This window comes from Vipera berus (genome assembly GCF_964194415.1).
Source record: "Vipera berus genome assembly, chromosome: 4".
Classification (NCBI taxonomy): domain Eukaryota; kingdom Metazoa; phylum Chordata; class Lepidosauria; order Squamata; family Viperidae; genus Vipera; species Vipera berus.
The window spans coordinates 89968480-89987621 of NC_138206.1; the positions used below are offsets into that span (position 1 = coordinate 89968480).

A 19142-nucleotide genomic window follows, 5' to 3' on the forward strand; every position below is an offset into this window, starting at 1 on the left:
TGTGAAAGGAAAGAGAAAAGATCAACCACAAAGTGGTTGATTCAGTTATAGGGATGTTGATTATACCACTGAAAGACATGAAGAACCAGATTGGGAACAATGCATCCTGGAGAAAATTTATCTGGATGGTTGCTACACATAGACACTGACTTCATGGCACACAATCAACATTATCAAAATACAATTGGCATGTATTTTTCAATGGAATGTGTTTCCTGCTGGCATTACCGCAATGCTCCCATCAGCATGTCAAGAACAGCTGCTCAGTCTTTTCATGACTGAGTCAGCCCATAAACCTTGATTAAAAGACTTTGTTGTTGTTTTTTGTTCTTTAGAGAACTTAAGTTTCTTTATTTTCAACATGTAGCTTTCCTTTATACAACAGGTGAATTTTCTTTTTTAAACTGCTTTAATTTTCATATAATAGTATTATATTGCTACATTGTCATTTGGCTTATGTGTTATAAACTACTAAATATCACAAACTAGTTTATATATTATATCATACCATTTTTGAGAAATAGACAAGTCAATCCTCGAATCAACAAGCTGGTATGGCTCTGGATGAAACAAGTGCAGCAGAAAGGTATGGGAAATGAAGATGGCTTACAAGAACTGGTATGTGCGTAAGACCAACAAAAACATACAAAAGGACATCATTGCAAGAAGAATGGCAAAGAAACCTGGCCACTCTTATTGCAGAGGCCAAAGTCAATCACTACTGGTATTTATATGAACAACTGGACACACACACACAAAAAACTAGTGAAAGTGCACACCAAGCCAATTAAAAATATTACATAATACATGTGGACACTACTTGGATAAAAAGGCAGGACAAGCTTAAAATTCTAAAATGCTAGCAGCAGCATTTTGACAAAATCTCTAATATCAAATTTCCACACCCACCAATGCCTGATGGCTTAGCTAAGGCTGGCCCAGTTGAAGAGGTTACTAAGGCTATGAAGAATTTGAAAGTACCTAGCATGGGCAATCTACCAGTAGATGTCTGGAAGCTGAAAGAATTTCACCACACAGCAATTGAGTGGCTGAATAGCTTCTTCAAGACTATTTTATGATTTGTGGCCACGTGCCTGCTGACTGGAACATGAGTTTCCCTCTTCAAAAATACAGGTGATTGCTGTAATTACTACCTAATCCCTGTTGCCTCACAAAATGAAAACTTTTGAGCAGATGCTTAATCAGCTCCTCTGTGACATCACTAAAATCAATATAAACCAGTGCAGTTTTGACAAAAGCTTGACCATTTTTATGACCCACATGCTCATAGAAAAGCATTGAGAAAAGTAATTACACCTGGATTTCCTTGACCTAAAGAGATTTTGAATGTGTTCCACATCAGCTGATAGTACATACTACATGACCATGATGTGCACAAGCTACCGTACTCATAAAATGGGTCCAGATGCTCTATGTTAATATCTGGAGCTGAGTGAGATGTGCTGGCCTTTCTGAGAGCTTTCTCATGAAATCTTAGTACTAATGCCATTGTTGTTCATTCTCACCACAGAATCCATCACATGAGATCTGCATCATAGTGTTCCCAGGGTCTTGTTCTACACCAAAAATGTCTTGCTTGTAGCCTTCACTGTAACAGTGTTCAGACATTGAATAATTATCTTAGCCACTTCAGTTTGCACCTCAATATCAAGACCAGCAAATATTTGGAGACTAGCCAAGCACCTTCACTATCTAGATCAGCAGAGAAGATCTAGCGAAGACAAACTCCTTCCATTATGTAGGGTCCCAACTGCAAAGTGATAGTGGCAACGATGGAGGAGCGTTTGCATGAGTGAATAAAACCTGGCTGCGATCAAAGATTACTGGAGTGCTCTGTGTTAAGTGCATGCTAAATGACATAAAACAAATATAGAATGATACGGTGCTGAGTGCTGGCTAACCACCAAAATAGTGAATGCCTCTATATCCCATGAATGCTGTGTTGGTCATTAGGCCTTTTTGACCACCCACCCAACAATACAGTCCATTAGCAGATGAATGTTGCACCAGTAAGAGGAAATGCAGGAAAAACACCTATAGTGGTGTGGACAGATTTTATGAGCGGCACCCAGTCACCTTCACTGCCTACCACTTTTAACACCAAAGCATGGAAGACTAAAGCAAAGGTGGCAGGACACAATTGATGTAGATTTGAAGATTACCCAGTTGGACCCAGATGCTGCAGTCAACCATGTGAAATAGCATTTGTTAATCTGAAAAGCAGACCCTGCACCCCTGAGAAAATGCAAGGAAGATCATTAGATATGTATTGTTTTCAAAGTTTAATAAAACAACAGAAATAAAAGCTTGAGAAAAAAAAGATGTTGCAAAATTCTTCTAATCCTCAATGGACCTCCATGGGAGAGGTATGCTCAGGTAAATAGTTTTGTCTGACGCCGAAGGTCAGAAAATAAAACCCTGCAGCTTCGCTGAAACACAACCCCTAATCACTTTTTTAAAAAGAGCGAAACACACAAGGAAAAAGAGCCTAAAAGGAAGGGGGGCATTTTGATCAGGTTTTTTTTTTGTGTGTGTGTGTGCAGCGTCTGCAATTCCTCTCGGAATGCGCCCATGACACAAAAACGTGCCCTCACGAAGGTAGAACCGCAATTTCTCCTTTTAAAGAGCGCGCGAAGACCCAGCCAAGCATGACGTAGCAGGCGCGTCACGTGATTGACTTCTTGTCTCCGTCCTTCCTATCTTCCTCGCCCCGCCCGCTATCAAGCGTCTTTTGAACTGCGCGTGCGCGCGCTTCGAAGGCTACAGCAAGGAAAGTAGGGAGGTGTTTTCTTCTCCCTCTTCCCCTCCCCCCCCGTTTTCTCTAGCATGGCAACCGCGGCGGTTGGGCGCGTGTTGGCGGGGGGCCGCTGCTGGAGCACAGCGGTCAAAACCAGAAAGCTGCCGGTGGGGTCGAAGGTAAGGTCCGGGGGCGGGGCTTAAGCTGTCGCGCGCATAGAACCGAAGGCGTCGTAGCGCCGTTTTCCGATGTAGCCGCCGTGCCTGCGCTCTGGGCTGTTTGGCTTCTGTCCCCCAAAAGTCTGACGTCGGGGCGGCGGTGCAGCAGAGTGAGGGGACCTAACTCCAAGCCGCCGCCGGTTTAATACCTTCCTGGGGCAAACTGAGGTGAATATGGCTGTCCGCATGCGCGCGAGGCAGCATTTCTGAAGTATCGGAATCATTTGTCTCAGGAATTGTTGGTTTGGGGACCACCATTGAAGGCAGAAACGTCACAGGGGATCCCAGATTTCTCTACTTGCAATATCAGTTAAAAACAGATTAGTCGCAATGTTCGAAGGGATAATAGAGATTATGATGTACTTTGCAGAAGATAAATGCATCTGATTTCTGCGCTGCTCTATCATGTCTTTGTGTTTTTTTTAAAATCGGTAGTTTGAAATCTATGTCATTAAGAGAAACCTCGGGAGCTATTGAAGACCTTTGCTTGGAAGCAGAAAAACAGAATCTAATTCATGGCAGGTGACTGAAATAATTGTGAGGTTCCTAAGACACAAGCAGTTAGGGGTGCCAGTTACTTGTCACATGTGGCATCACTGCTGCACAAGCTGCATTGGCTTCTAGTGTGCTTCAGTGTGCAATTCAAAGTGCTGGTTGTTATCTTTAAAATCCATCGTGTCATACATAGGATCAGATTACTTACAGGACCATCTCTACCCATCTAACCTGATCTGGCAGAAATGCATGCTCCAGGTATTGTTGGCTGGTGGGCCCAGAAGGAGAGCCCTTTTCTACCTTTAGAACATCACTCTCCTCTGAGATTAGATTATTTCATCCCTGCTGGCCTTCTGTAAAGCCTTGAAAATTAACTTTATGCCTGAACCTGTGACCCTAGGCATGAGTTACAGCCTTTCTCCTGGTTGTGTGGATAATAGTTTAGTTTATGCCTGCTGTTATGCATTTCTATTTTTATTGCTTTTTATATTCGTGTGTGTGTGTGTGTGTGTGTGTGTGTGTGTTGTAAGCTGGCTAGAGTCATGTTAAGTGAGATGGGCAACTGTATGAATAGAATGAGTGAATACAAACAGTACACTTCAGAAAGACACTCAAGAAAGAACTGTTTGGGCAAATATGGCCAGACTGATTAGTAAGTTTTAAACTGAATTTTAAAAGTGAATGGGGCCAGAAATGAAATGTGTGAAGTAAGAATTTCACAAAGAATTGTAGAAATCGGCCTTTGAAAACTATTCTGTGAAAAATATATATTTTTTAAAAAACCCTCACTGGCTTGTAAAGTTATACAATTTATATTCAACATTATATGGTAATGATCAAATTGTGATAAATAATCAACTTGAACTTGAGATCTTAATACACAGAGTAAATGTGGTTTAATAGATCAAAGTGGACATTGATTTAGATGACACTTATGACTGGAATATACAGGCAGTCCTCGATTTACAACCACAATTGAGCCCAAAATTTCTGTTGTGAATTGAAATATTTGTTAAGTGAGTTTTGCCCCATTTTACGACTTTTCTTGCCACAGTTATTAAGTGAATGACTGCAGTTGATAAGTTAGTAACCTGGTTGTTAAGTGAATCTGGCTTTCCCATTCACTTTGCTTTTCAGAAGGTTGTAAAACGTGATTATATGACCTTGAGACACAGCAATGGTCATAAATTTGAACCAGTTGCCAAGCATTTTTATCACATGAACATGGAGATGCTGCAAAGATCGTAAGTGTGAAAAATGGTCATAAGTCACTTTTTCCAGTGCCTTTGTCACTTTGAACAGTCACTAAACGAACTGTAGTAAATCAAGGAGTACCTGTAGCAGTTCAGGTATATACCGTACAGTACAGCACTTCGTTCAAAAGGAACAGTAGCAGTACAAAGGGTGAACTTTTGCAAATATGTTAAAAATAATTCATTCCTGCTCAGAAATCCAAATACATGAACTTGGCAATGTTGTAGAGACTATCAGAGTTAAAATAAGTGAAGGAACAAATAAAAGTAATGCTATTGTGGTGTCTACCATTGCCTGCTCAACTAAAGAAAAGATGGGAGAGAAACTTCCAAAAACATTTTAGATCTTTCAAGGATGCATGAAATGTAGTAATGAAAATTATAGGGAGAAAAATCATACCAAGTATGTTCTTCCAAGACTTATTCTGGATTTAAGAAATAGAGGAAGGCACAAATAGGTTCAGCTGTTCTTTACAGAAATAATCAGTAAAGAAGATTAAGTTGAAAAAGTGGAAGTAGCAGGAATATTGGAGAAAAGTGACCTTGCTAGAGGTCTTGATGCTAGGGAAAAGTTGAATATAATCAAATGTGTATTGAGTTTAAAAAATAGATAATACATTCAGAATTATAACAAGTAGGAACCAATGGTAGGAAAAGATAATGAATAAAGGAGCTCAGGGTGAGTGAGAGTTTATAAAGAAGATGATACTGATATACAATTGCAAGTAATTTCTATAAAAGAAAAATGTGCCTTCAGATATGCTTTCACAAATATCTGAAAACAAGGACACATAAAGAAAATGAAAACAAAACACAAAGAACAGGGTCCAGATAAACTAACAGACAAAAAGTGTACCACCAGGATATTCTGAAGAACAAGACGAAGTGGTGTAACTTAAGCTTCAGTATATATTTATAAATATATTTAATATTATTTTCAAAAAGAGGAAAAATTGCACAAACTAATGTAAGAGACAGTTTTCACAAAAAATCTGAAATCAGTTGTCTGTTTCCAGATCAAGAGACAATTAGAACTGTCTCACTTAAAAGAAGATGATTTCTAGTCTATTAACACCTTGTGAATAGAAGAAAGAGGAATTGGAATCTTGATCTTATTGTAAATGTAGTTTGCATTTGATACATAGCCCAGGGTTTTTTTCATAACAGCTTATCTATAGTAAATCTATATGGAGCTTTGATCCCTGAACCTTTGTTTATTGCTTTGCAGTCCATGTTAATGTGGAAAGCCTGACAATTACACACCAGTCAATTGGACATTGATAACTGGAAAAATTCTAGTGGAAATAATTTTAAAATCCACCTCAAGTTATCAGAAATAAATTTTGCCAGAATAGTCCTAATCTGAATTTCGGGTGGGAGGATTATTGGTAAATTGTGGAAAAGCTATACATTTTGGGGTCATCCACATGGCCATTCTTGCTTTGTTCTCTTCCCATTCCAGAACTGGAAGCGCTTCTGTTTCCCTAAATCTTGCTGTTCCCCACAATGTATACTTTCCACACATTAGAACAGCTGTACTACAAAGTGCTGAAAGGATCAATAATTGATGGATTGCCATGGCTGAAATTCATACTTCACTGTGATGTGCCTCACTTGCCATACATTCCTACTGGTTATCAGGGCATCCATCAGAGAAATGCTTTGTGCTAGTATGCCGATAAAGAGAAACTGAAATAAGGAGTGTGTTTAATTCCTTAGAAGAAAATGTTCCCATTAGAACATTTTGGCACCAGAGGTACTATCTTAAATTCAGAGAACCTCAGAGAAGAAGAACTGGAAGAGGACTTGATATGTCGTGGCAGGCACCTAATGTAGATCTAGACCCATGGTGGTGAACCTATGGCACGCGTGCCACAGCTGGCATGCAGAGCCCTCTGTGGGTACGCACGCCGTCGCCCCAGTCCTAGGTCTTCAGCTGGGTTTTATAAAACCTTTTCGCTTTAGGCCTCCACTGCTGTGTGCAAAAAAAAAAAGGTTTAATCAATTTCAACTTCTCGTGGGAAAAAAAATCTTGCAAAGTTGGAATTGATTGATTGAACTTTTTAGTCCCACCCAATCTGCCGTTACCACCACAGCCACGCCCACCCGGCACCTGATGATACTTAAGTGGGTTTTGGGTTGCAATTTGGGCACTCAGTCTCTAAAAGGTTTGCCATCAATGATCTAGACCAGGGGTCGGCAACCTGAAACAGCAAAAGAGCCACTCGGAACCGGTTAAGTTACAAAAAAAAACCTGGGAGCTGCAAACTGTGTGCGCACACATGCACAGAACAACAGGCTTGATTGAGGAGTGGAGCCTAAGGCAAGACGTGCACCAGCCCTGCCCCTGTCCACCTCTGTTATGGACAGCTCTGCCGTCCTGGCTTTTCCTCCCTCAGAAAAGACTGCTCTCCCCCCCGCTTTGCGCTCGCTTTCTCTCTGGGACTTTCTTCTTTTCGCCTTTTGGCGTGAAGGTTCCAAGGGAGCGGAGGAAGAGGCCAACGGGGAGAAGGAGCTGTTGCGCCGAGGCTTTGTGAAAGAGGGAGGCGGTGTTGGGATTAAAACAAAATGGGCGGGGGGAGGTTGAGGAAACCCAGCAGAAGCCTACATCAGGGGACGAGCAAGAAAGGTAAGATCGGGGAGAGGAAGAAAGCTTTTGGGGCTTGCCCAGCAGGCAGCTGCTCCCCGTTCTCAGAAATTGCCATGGCAGGAGTGGAAAGAAGCAGGGGAACGCCTCTCTCCCCAGTCTACCAAGCAAATAAAAGTTGAATGCAGCGGCTGGCAGGCAGGGACCACGAGGAGCAGCCTGGATTGGAGGAGCAGAAGTCAACACTGCCAAAGCAAAGGAAGGAAAAGAAAAGTGGGGGTCTTTAAATAGTCAAGACCACTTTTCCCCCTTTTTATCCTATTTTTTGCAACGACCGTTGCAGATATCCACATGTGTATGCTTGTCAGGTTTGGAAGCCTCCGTTTAAGTCTGTGCGTGTGCACAGACATAGGCTGACTCCTCGTCTCCTGCCCTTGCTGCCTCTCTTGTCTCTCTGCCTCTCTCTCTGCCACTTAAAGCCATCCTGCACTTAAGGCCAGACCCTGTCCTTATTTTCCCCCTTCTCTCTCTCTCTCTCTCTCTCTCTGTGTGTGTTTGTGTGTGTGTGTGAGAGAGAGTTAGAGAGACCAAGTCCGCCGCCTCCTCCTTGTCTCCTGCCCTTGCTGCCTCTCCTGTGGAGACGCGTTTGCATCTCTCTGCCTCTCTCTCTGAAAGTGTGATATAGACCCGTCATGTAGACCAACTGTTGGTCTGAGGAAACAATGCCTGGCTGGTAATCCTAAAATGAATTGGGCAGTGTTACATTACTGGATCCTTTTTTTCTTCTTGAGATGGTGGAGGACATCAGAAGCAGAGGAGGGCCAATCCAGAGAAGTGCCTCAAAAATAGAGAAAGGTATTTTGGGAGAAAATCTACCCTTTCCGGATGGTAATAAGATTCATCAGTCAGAGGAAGCTAGCTGCCAGTGTAACTGGCAACCAGTAAAATATCAACCAGTATCTTTGATCCATTTCTTAATTCTAAATAGTAGAATTAGACTATTTAGAAAACTGCATGGATATGCTTGTCAAAAGCTAAGAGTATGTCTTGCAAACATATACATGCTTAGAAAAGCTTTAGGCTGTACAGTTCAAAACAAGGAAAAACAGTCATTGCATTTTATGTCTCAGTTTGAGTCTGCAATCCCTTCTCTGCTTCTTATCACTAAAAATGGCCAAGAGAAGGCTGGAGAACCCAAGATTAGCCTATATAGTTTTATTTATTTTAATTTTATTTTAATTCCATTTATATCCCGCCCTTCTCCGAAGACTCAGGGCGGCTTACAAGCTTAGCAGTAGCCTTCATTCTATGTATATGCCTGCTTATTAGGGCTTTTTACACATACCCCAAGCGGCATTTTTACAAAGTCAGCTTAATTGCCCCCAACAATCTGGGTCCTCATTTCACCTACCTCGGAAGGATGGAAGGCTGAGTCAACCTTGAGCCTGGTGGGATGCGAACCTGCACTAATTGCAGGCAGCTGGTGTTACTTAAGGAGGCATTAGCCCACTGCTCCACCAAGGAGCAGTCAAGATTATAAATAATTTTGCAAAAGAATTTGCATGAAAATAATACTAGATGCTGCTGTTTAAATAAAAGTCTGAAGAGGAGTTTTGCATCAAGTTTTCTGTCAAAATTCTGTCAATCCACAGAAAGCCTGAGTCACAAATGCCAAACACAGGAAAAACTGCCACAAATTGTTGCCCTGAATATGCGATCAAGGCAGTCTTCAGCATTCTGTTCCCTCTTAAAGGGCTGTTGCCTTTAGCCCTTTGACCACTAGATGGCAGCAAAGGTTTGTTTCTCATAATGGCAATCTTGTGGTCAACCTGATTTCTGTTACTCAAATATAGCTGCTACTTAGGTGTTGTATTTGGTCTTCAGACATTTGGGAAATAGGATTGAGCTGTAGGCTGCTGTGCTGTCAGTTGCATTCACACAATTTTTCCAAAGTGCTTATTGGTCTATCCAGGACTCATCATATCAACAGCAAAGACTTAGAATGCCTTTATGACTTGCTTGCCATCTAGCAGTCATTTGGATTTGTGCAGTTGAATACAGGCACTAGAGGAGTGTTGCTGAAATGCTGGAAGTGAAGATGGTTTTGCTGTAGATGTGTGTAGATGGATAGTTCATCCTTCTCTTCAAAATAAAGTGCATAAAGTAGCTGTGCGAGCCATGATTCTGGTCTCCTTTGCTGCCAGAGCAAAGGGGCTCCCTGTACTTTCCCAGCCTCCTTCCCACCTTCTATCCCTAACACTTAAAGAAGGCTCCCTGGACTACCACCTTATATACATGTCTCTAATGAAAATCTGATCTAGAGCAAAAGTCATGAAGTGCAATGTCCGTCAATTATTTTAAGTTGCACCCTTCGTTAGTTAAGGCAGCAAACACTTTTATATCAATCAGTTAAGTTATCTTTATGGAAAATGCACATAAAGTACAAAGAAAGTGTCTGCAGCAACTGGGATCCTGGTCTCCTTCACAACTAAAACGGTACTGCAAAACACCAGTAGAGCTGATCAAGGGGATCATCTCACAGTAGACCTACAGAACCAATAGGATCTGAACTGATTGCTGCCCCCAACCATGTCCATGTGCTTTAGCATATCAACATGAGAAGTCTTATGCTGACATATCATGAGAAATGACTCTTCCATGATGGAACACTTAAAGCACTCTTTACACTGCCTTAGCCGTGGGCTTATGATAAAATAGAGGTGACAGCTTGAAGATACATCCTTGAAAGTGATGTAGCTGTGGTTAAGATGCTGAATTTGTCGCCTGGGAGGTTGGCAATTTGAGAACCGAGCGTGGGCGACAGAATGAACTCCCATTATTTGCCCCAGCTCCTGCCAACCTAGCAGTTTGAAAGCATACAAATGCAAGTAGATAAATAGGTACGACTTCGGTGGAAGGTAGCAGCATTCCATGTACCTCGGTCAGACACGACTGGACAAGAAAAATCTAGATAAGAGCTTGTTAAAAACAACAAGGAAACCTTTATCTTTATTTTATGTGTACATAAATACCGTATTTCTCCAAAAATAAGACCGGGTCTTTTTTTTTTCTTTTTTTCTCCTCCAAAAGAGGCACCAGGTCTTATTTTCAGGGGATGTCTTTTATACTCACCTCCGGCACTGACAGCCCCGCCCAGCTGGTCTATTTCTGCAGCTGAGGGAGCAGCTTCATTCTGCAGCTACATTCCGGCCTGCATTTCACAGTCAGGCTTTTTTGGAAGGCCTATGCAGCCGAGTACCGAACTATGGATTGGTATGCAGTGGCCTTCTAGAAAAGCCTGTGACTGAGAAATGCAGGCCTGGCTGCAAAAGACCCCACAGAAGAAGTGGGCCGGTGAGAGGCCTGGCTGCCAGGAAAGTGGGTGTGGGGCAGCCCTAGCTTGATTTTTAGGTTTGTGCCTTGCCCCAAAAGTAGGGCTTATTTTTTGGGGTAGGGCTTATATTATGCCCACCCCCAAAAAATTAAGCTAGGTCTTATTTTGAGGGTAGGACTTACTTTCAGGGAAACAGGGTATTGACTTACAAGAAATGTCATATACTACAAGTAATTCTCAATAATGGTAAGTGGGACCAACATTTCCACCACTAAGTAATATAGTTATATTGCTGAAGTTGAAATTCCTTATGCCAAATTCCAAGATAAATTTACAAGTTCTATTGATTTTTAACAAGAAAAATCTGGATAAGAGCTTGTTAAAAACAAGGAAACCTTTACCTTTTTTATGTGTACATGGCCTCTATATTGACTAGTAAGAAATGTCATATAGTAATTCTCAATAATGGTAAGTGGGACCAACATTTCCACCACTAAGCAATACAGTTGTAAAGTTTGATGTCACCTAATGTAATTTTAGGATGAAGCCTAATCCCAACCCTTCTGGAATTAAAATCAATTTCTCTCATCTGTTTCCCTAAAGTGATACTTAGCAAATACGGCAACTTTACTTTTACATTTGCTCAATTAAAATCAATTTAATTTGTATTGGAAAAGATATATTTAAAATTCTGCAGAGCAGGGAAATAAAATGGATATGTGTCCAGTACTATCTAAAAAGTATGAGCTGAATGGGCATATTTTCTAAATTGTTTAGCTTAATCTATTGGATATAGCAGCCAAATTGCACCTTCCAAGTTCTGTGGGCTTTCTTCACTTGTGTCTTTCCGTGGAGACAAGTTCAATAATCTGTTTATAGAATAATTAGACTGCTGAGAAGCTTTGTTAATATGAACACAGGACAAATAAAGAAGTGCATGAAGATGGCTCTTTGCCAAGCTTGAGCCATTACTGCTTTGCCAGTGCTTCTTCTCTTCTTTTGGCAGAGTGCTTGATTGAAATTACAGTTGTCTTACCCACTGATTATCTTGGTAAAAGAAAAACAAATCTGTCTAGCCATATCTTGCCATCTTCCACAAAAGCTGGAAGATAACTGCCTTTGAGAATCATTGTTTTGAGCAGGAAATGTACTTGCTATGATGCACTAGGGTTTTAAGACGGAAGGAATAAATTGTTCAGCTTCTGAATCAGGATTTTTAAATGGCCTATCTAGGTCTATATGGTAAATGGTAGAAAAATATGCTCAAAATTCTTCATCTGAAGTTGTAAAAAAAGTTAGAAACTTCTGACACTAGTTCTACTGTTCGTCTTTCTTTGATTTAGACCCTCTAGGTCACGGGTGTCAAATTCGTCACGTGACGTGTCGCGATGTATCATAACTTTTTTTGCATTTCCGGAGCTAGAGTGGGCGCAGCCTCAGCATGATGCAACTGGCCCGCGGGCCGGCAGTTTGACACCCCTGCTCTCGGTGCTTTAATATAGCTACAGTAGTTGATGTCCAACATACTAAAAATGTTGTATTCCAAAATGTCTGGAGGACAAGTTTAAAAAAAAGTGATACAATTCTTGCATCAGGTATTTATTACTGAGATTGTATTTTACAAATTGTTTGCCTTTAAACTTCTTTCAGAATAAATAATACCAGAATTCAGAAGAAATGCAGAATCAGTGCAAGAACTGTCCATTGTTTTTATAGCTGCTCACTAAAGTAAATATGTGATAGATTGAGCTGTTGAGGTGACATTTGGCATCCTGAGTATCTTGATTTTTAGCAGCAATAAAATCTTGAGTAAACCCCTTATTACCCTCTCATAGGCTTCTGTGTTCTAGATTAGAAGCAATACACACAACAGTTTTCCTTTCTCTGCACATACTTATCAAACTCTCACAGGTACACTTTGCCTGATTATTAGTTATTTTCAGTAGGACCACTTAAATGAGTCATGCCTTAGTGTTTGAGGCATGCAGTTTGCAAAAATAAATGGTAACTTGTTTCACTGTGACATCTGTTCCAAACACAAAGTGTATTAGGAAAGAATAGCCCTTAATGAGAATTCATTTAAAAGGCAGATGCCAGGTATTTTTCAAGCAATCATTAATCTTGCTACCACACTTATTTGTGGTATGCTTGCCTTAGAAGGTTGCTATTAAAAGTAGTAGTAAAATTTACTACTAGTAATATTACTACTGTTACTAGGTTCCTATAATTTCAAGTCCATAAATACTTAATATTTAATATTGAAATACATATTTTCATACGAACAATATGAATTGGATTATTTTATATGAAGATTTGAATCATACATGGATTGGTGCAATTTAGCTTCAGAAAAAACTTCAGATGAATTTCTTAATGAGGATTTGCTGTAGGACACACTATTAGTAAGTGTTTCAAGCTGATAACAAGCAAAGGAACTTTTTTCAACAAAGCTAATTTTTACTTCTACATGTTATACAGCACTAGTGTGTTTTAGGATTTTTTTTTTTTTCAAAGTAGCTGTTCATGTTGGTCTTCCTTAGACATTAAAAGTCTTCCAGATATATTTGCCTATGTGCTTCCCAAGCCTTTGTTTGCTTATTTGTTTATTTAATTTTATTGGCTACCCAATTCCAATGGACTCTGTTAATGATGTTAAATTAATTCAAAATACTATTGTTTTAATCTTTATTATATTGAATAATCAAGCATGGAGAAGACAAAAAATGTGTATCATTTTTTCTTGGGCAAGTCCAAATAAGCCAGTACTGGAATGTCTTTTAAATTTGTATGCTGGTTTTGCAATACTCAATGTAATTGATTTTTATTAACAAAAAAACTTTTCACCAAACCTAGCATTCTCATTTATACGGGGGAGGTACAAACAGATTCTCTTCTGAATAGATTGTTTTATGAGGTTTGATAGTGAGGGAAGATAAGAGACATGGGTATTTCTTGACTTACAACTAACTATTTGTTTAGTGATTGAGATTTCAACACTAAAAGTGAATTGCAACTGCTGGACCATTACAGTGATTCCCCCCATCCCTGGCCACGTAATCAAAATTCAGGCACTTGGCAACTGGCATGACTTTGACTTATGACCATCATTGACCACAAAATTTCCATTGTTAAGCAAGCAGTGGTTAGATGAATTTTGCCCCACGTATACTTTGTGATAGTTTGATTGTTATTAATATAGTAAAAACATTACTTGTGGATTTTGGTATTTATTTTTTTGATTTATAAGCTTCCCAACTCAAAAGTAAAATTTCTTTGGTCTAGACCAGGGCTTTTCAACCTTTTCATGCATTGTACCACTTTTAGGATATGGCAACATCCGAGTACCACCAGTTGCCTAGCAAGGTGTCAAAAACTTAATGACCAAAAAAAAAAGGAAAAAAGTGATGAAGTACAGGTAGTCCTAGACTTACAACAGTTCGCTTAGTAACTGTTCGAAGTTACAGTGGCACTGAAAAAAGTTCCCCCCAAGCCACAGCCGAGCAAGACACCTGCCTGCCCGCCTGGCGGCGCTCTTCCTCCTGTCCAAGGTTTTCATTGTTGTGAGCATTTCTGTTGAGGATTGGCAGGGGTGGGGTGGGGGGGGTGTTTCGTTTTTATTCTCCCCGTCTGCTGGGTGGTTGCAGCAGTTTTTGGTCACGTCACATGATCCTGGGACACTGACCGTCATAAATATGAATCAGTTGCCAAGCATCTGAATGTAAATCACAAGACCCTGGAGATGCTGCAACATTCCAGCTGATCGCTGCTTCTTCTAGGCTCAGCAGAAGTGCCAGGAACAGTGCCGAGCTCCAGCTGGAGCCTGGCGCTGATCCTGGCACTTCCACTGAGCCCTGACAGCCCCAAAGAAGCGCTGATCCTGGCGCTTCCGCTGAACCCTGACAGCCCTGCAGCTCCAGCCATCTCTCACTCAGGCTTGTGCGGTGCTGCCACTGGTTCAGCTCATTCCCCTCCCCCACTACCACTTTTCTAGGATGGTTGTGTACCACCTGCCAGGTGCCAATGTATCACAGGTGGTACCCGTACCACTGGTTGAAAAGCTCTGGTATAGACCTCAGGTGGACAACTTAGAGCTTCCAAACCCTATTTTATGGATGTTGAGAATTCCTGTGTCCACAATGACAGGAGACAAAAAAGATTGCAAAACTCCAAATAACTATTAAATGGCAGCAATTAGCAACGGTTCTTTTAGGCCATCTAGACTATGTAGATTTTTGCAATTTAGATATGGTAACACTAAGTTATCTGATTTTGAGATAAAAGAAGATAAAAGACAAAACATGTAGTTTAAAAAAGACATGAAGCTTTAAAAAAAACAGTCACTTCAAAACTTTATCTCCCTCAATCCTCCAAAATGTTACTTGTGATCCTTTAGCAGCTCCACAGCGTCTGCCTGTGGTTGAACTGTAATATATTTCCCTTATATGTATGTGAGATGCATCGGTATGCATGTGTGTGTGCACAGTGTATTTATTATATTCTTCGTTTCATTATCAAATCAGAGTGATACATAAAAATGCAGATAAAGTCTCATGCAGGTACTAATGAAGCCAAGGCTTGTTTAACTTCAGCAGAATTGTGGTATCATGTATCTTCAGATGTTAATGAATGTTACTATTTTTAAAAGCTTCGTTGTGCTTTTTCTTCTAGATGGTAAGGCTAATCTGCATTACCACTCCAGCATCACAGAAGAAAAGTAATGTTCCTCCAGGACCTATACAATACACAGAATCTTTTATTAAAAAACAGATTGAAGAGTTCAACATAGGAAAGAGACATTTAGCGAACATGATGGGAGAAGATCCAGAAAGTTTTACCCAAGAGGATATTGATGTAAGTATGGTTGCGCAGTTGGAGAAGTAATTTACTGCAGAGCTTCAGAATTGAAAGCTCTTTGCTTCAGCATGAGTCTCTCAGCTCTCTGTGAATTTTAATCGAACTGTCAGCATACCAGAGAATACTATTGTACATAGAAAACATTACAGTGATGGCTTTGAATAGAGATTCTACCCCTACTACTGTGCAAGGTCAGGCTTCACAGGGTAGAACTCTATACTCCATCTTGGTAAAGCACAGCATGTTCTTTTAAAAACTACTAATGGATAATCCCCTTGATCTGAGTTCGTTAAGAGTCACTATTGGGGTTTATAAAAGCATTTTGAAGCATTTATCTATAATTTGACCTGCTAGGTATATTTATGCTGGGGGGTTCACATATGATACTATAACAACCAGCAACTCAAGTGACCTTTTCCTAAGGCCAATGTTTTGAGCAGCAGCTATTGCACCCTGTTTTAGAGGTTGATCATGGGAATTTATTTCTGATCAAACATGTCTAAAACTAGACTCTTGTTTCACTTTAATTTCTTATTTCAGTAAGTATTGGGTAGTGAGCCAAAAGCCTCTAAATATATTTTTAGTATTACTTCTGCTAGATTATCTGTTTTATAACATTTTATGGACATTTTAAATAAAACTACCAAATTTAACGCTACCTCTCTTCTAACCTAATTCTCCCTCATTCCTTTTTAAATGATTTTTATAGTTGAGTATCAGACTATGGCAAAGCTTGATTGGTTTGATGATAAATTAAATTCTGCATACTTCTAAAGATGGAATGATAGGACAAATAAGGAAGAAATATTATCATTGTACCCTGTTTCTTAGCACTGGAAAACATCTAGCTGATTACTATTGAAAACTGAATACTATGCTGGTATTCTTTTTTTTTTTTGGCAAGGCAATTCTTATATTTCACTTTCATTTTTTAAAATTATGTCTTAATTCTCTTGTTAGTGTATTTTCTTTCTTTAAATAACACTGGAGGTGTACAATTCTAATATCTGAAACTAAATTGTCTTACAGGACTTGAACAAAAGGATCATTTTATAGTTTGTTAGCAGTATGGTTCAAGTTTTGACCTTTCTGCTAAGTACATCAGCAAGAAGCCCTATTTATATAGGATTTCATAGTTCTCAAGGTGACTGTACTGAGGCATATGCTTACAGGGCCATACCAGCATTTAAATCCTTATAATGAGTTGCCAATTATTTAGTCTTAAATATATACATGTTATTTAATTTACTAAGGGTAAAATGATTTTTTGGGCATGGTTAGAATGTTTCAGGAGCTCTAATTTCCTCTTGAATCCAAGCAACATGTACCACAGCAGTCAGTAATACATAATATATTCCCTATTTTTATTGTTTATTTCTCACAAAACTCAGTTTTTCATAGTTAAAATATAGTTCCAAAGTTTATGCTTCCAACTTCACAGTTCTTCCAAAGAAGAAAGGAATAATAAGTTGGAAGGTGTGATCACTCAGAAGAAGGATAAAGCAAGCTTGGACCTTCATTAGGCATGAACAATTGTTCAGATTTATTTCAAGGCTTGTGAAAAAGTGGGAAAAAGTCAAAATCAAGCTTCATTAAAGTGTATGAAGAAAATTCTTAGGAGTTTTGTTAGCATAATCTAGTGATTGCAAATAATTATGTGACTGCTGGAATTAGAAATATCAAAAGGACTGAAATGTTATTTTATCAAACATAAAATGAAAATATTGAGAAAATGAAATTTAAAACATGTTTTTCTGGTTCATCTATGATGTTCATTGGAATTTAAGTATCCATCCTCCAATTCTTATGTTCCTCTTGCAGAAACACTTCTGCTTCTATGTTACCCGAGTATCTCCTTAATATCTTTATTTTTTAATATCTTTTTTTAGCATTTGAGTAGAGATGCTGAAAAGAAATATCTGGCACCTTGACCAGTTTCTTAACCTATTTTGTTAAAGAATACTGATTTGGCCCACAACTTAGGGACCTGGTAAGGAGAGGAAATTTTTTAAAAGCAAAACAAAAACAAAACAAATAATGTTTGTTTATGTAGTACTATGATAATATATACCTATCTCCCAGCTGTTTTTTCCATACTTGATTAATTGAAGTCTTTAGTATGGTCAGTGAAACATCTAATGGAAGGGGAAGTATGGGAAAAACAAAGCGTGTTTGATTACCCACATTTTCTTTGCAAGTAGTGCCTTCCCATCCAACTTCTTTTTTATAGATTGGCTTACCAGTACTCATATGATAGCACAGCTTGCTCCCAAGCAATCTGTATCCTGTTTTTCTTGGGATTTAGCAGAAATGAAGGAAAATATGACAATTTTTAACAGACAAGAAAGCGGCATCTTGAGCATCGAAAAGCATTTCAAATCTAGACCAAAGCCAATGGCTCCCAGAATTGGGGAGACGGAGTAAAATCTAGTCATAGCATAATTTACCTCAACTATTCTAGGATATCATTGTTTCCTCAAGAAAATGGGTGTATATTCTGAAAATATTATATTTGAAATGAACTCATTTATTTTTTTCTTTTAAAATGATGTCAAGAAAGAATTAAGATATTTAGCAATAGCAATAGCACTTATATACTGCTTCACAGTGCTTTACACCCCTCTATAAGCAGTTTACAAAGTCAACATATTGCCCCCAACAATCTGGGTCCTCATTTTACTGATCTCAGAAGGATGGAAGGCTGAGTCAACCTTGAGCCGATGAAAATCGAACTGCCGAACTGCTGGCAGTCAGCAGAAGTAGCCTGCAGTACTGCATTTTAACCACTGCACCACCACAGCTTAGTTTGTGCTTATTAACAGAGGCTTGTAGTCCATATCCAGACTGAAACATGTATGGAGACAGATGAAAGCATGCATGTTCTATGGGGACAGTGGGCAAAAACTAACCACACCAGTAGTGGCATTGGCAACCAGTGGGATGTAGGGAAATGAAGATTCTGGGAAAATTAATGGTCAGATTGATATTGGAAGAGTTGTACTGGGCTTGCCCTCTCTGTATGACCTCCCTGGATTTTGTTTTAGTTAAAACCTGAAAGAACTCAAATTTTCCAGTTAGGTTCTGCCAAATCATATCCCTCTGAGAAATATTTGCCAAAACTTCTGAAGAGAGTATGTTTCAAGTCTGCAACAAAGCACAGTTTCTGTTTTTTGCACAGTGCTGTTACTTAGCAAAGCATAGTGTATATAATGAATGTTCAGTTTTCTCTTATAATATCAGATGTTGTAACTACTTAGATTGTGTAACAGTGCTTGCTATACATAATTAAATTTCTGTTACAAAATATAAAAGCCTCTTAACACTGTGGGCAGAATTATCAGGGTTTATGCTTGGAATGGCAATAATTCCTTCTGATTAGCACTTATGCATCTCCTGTTGTCTACTGTTAATCAGTGCATGTAGTGCATTTCCAAAGTAGACATCCTATGGTTCTTTTCTTTCTGGCATTTTGGATACATGTTTTGAAACAAGTCCTACAAAGAATTATGTTGACAGCACTGTCATTGCTTTCAAAGGTTATTTTTGCTCAGAACAGTACTTTACTAGAGGCTTTATTTTTTTAGAAATCAAATAGCTAAGCTACAAATTACACCATGAGTCTTAGAGGGGGGGAAGCCCAGTA

General features: G+C 39.3%; 1 protein-coding gene across 3 annotated transcripts in view; it reads left to right on the forward strand.

The window, feature by feature from the left end:
• The first annotated feature begins 2746 nt into the window (after nt 1–2746).
• MRPS9 (mitochondrial ribosomal protein S9) overlaps nt 2747–19142 on the forward strand; it is a 44116-nt gene continuing 27720 nt past the window's right edge. For 2 of the 3 annotated variants that reach the window (XM_081327468.1, XM_081327469.1), the window contains exons 1-2: nt 2747–2937; nt 15314–15496. In XM_081327468.1, the coding sequence (XP_081183594.1) occupies nt 2848–2937; nt 15314–15496 (273 nt within the window). In that variant the 5' untranslated portion in view covers nt 2747–2847. The other variant, XM_081327470.1, reaches the window with a different exon arrangement.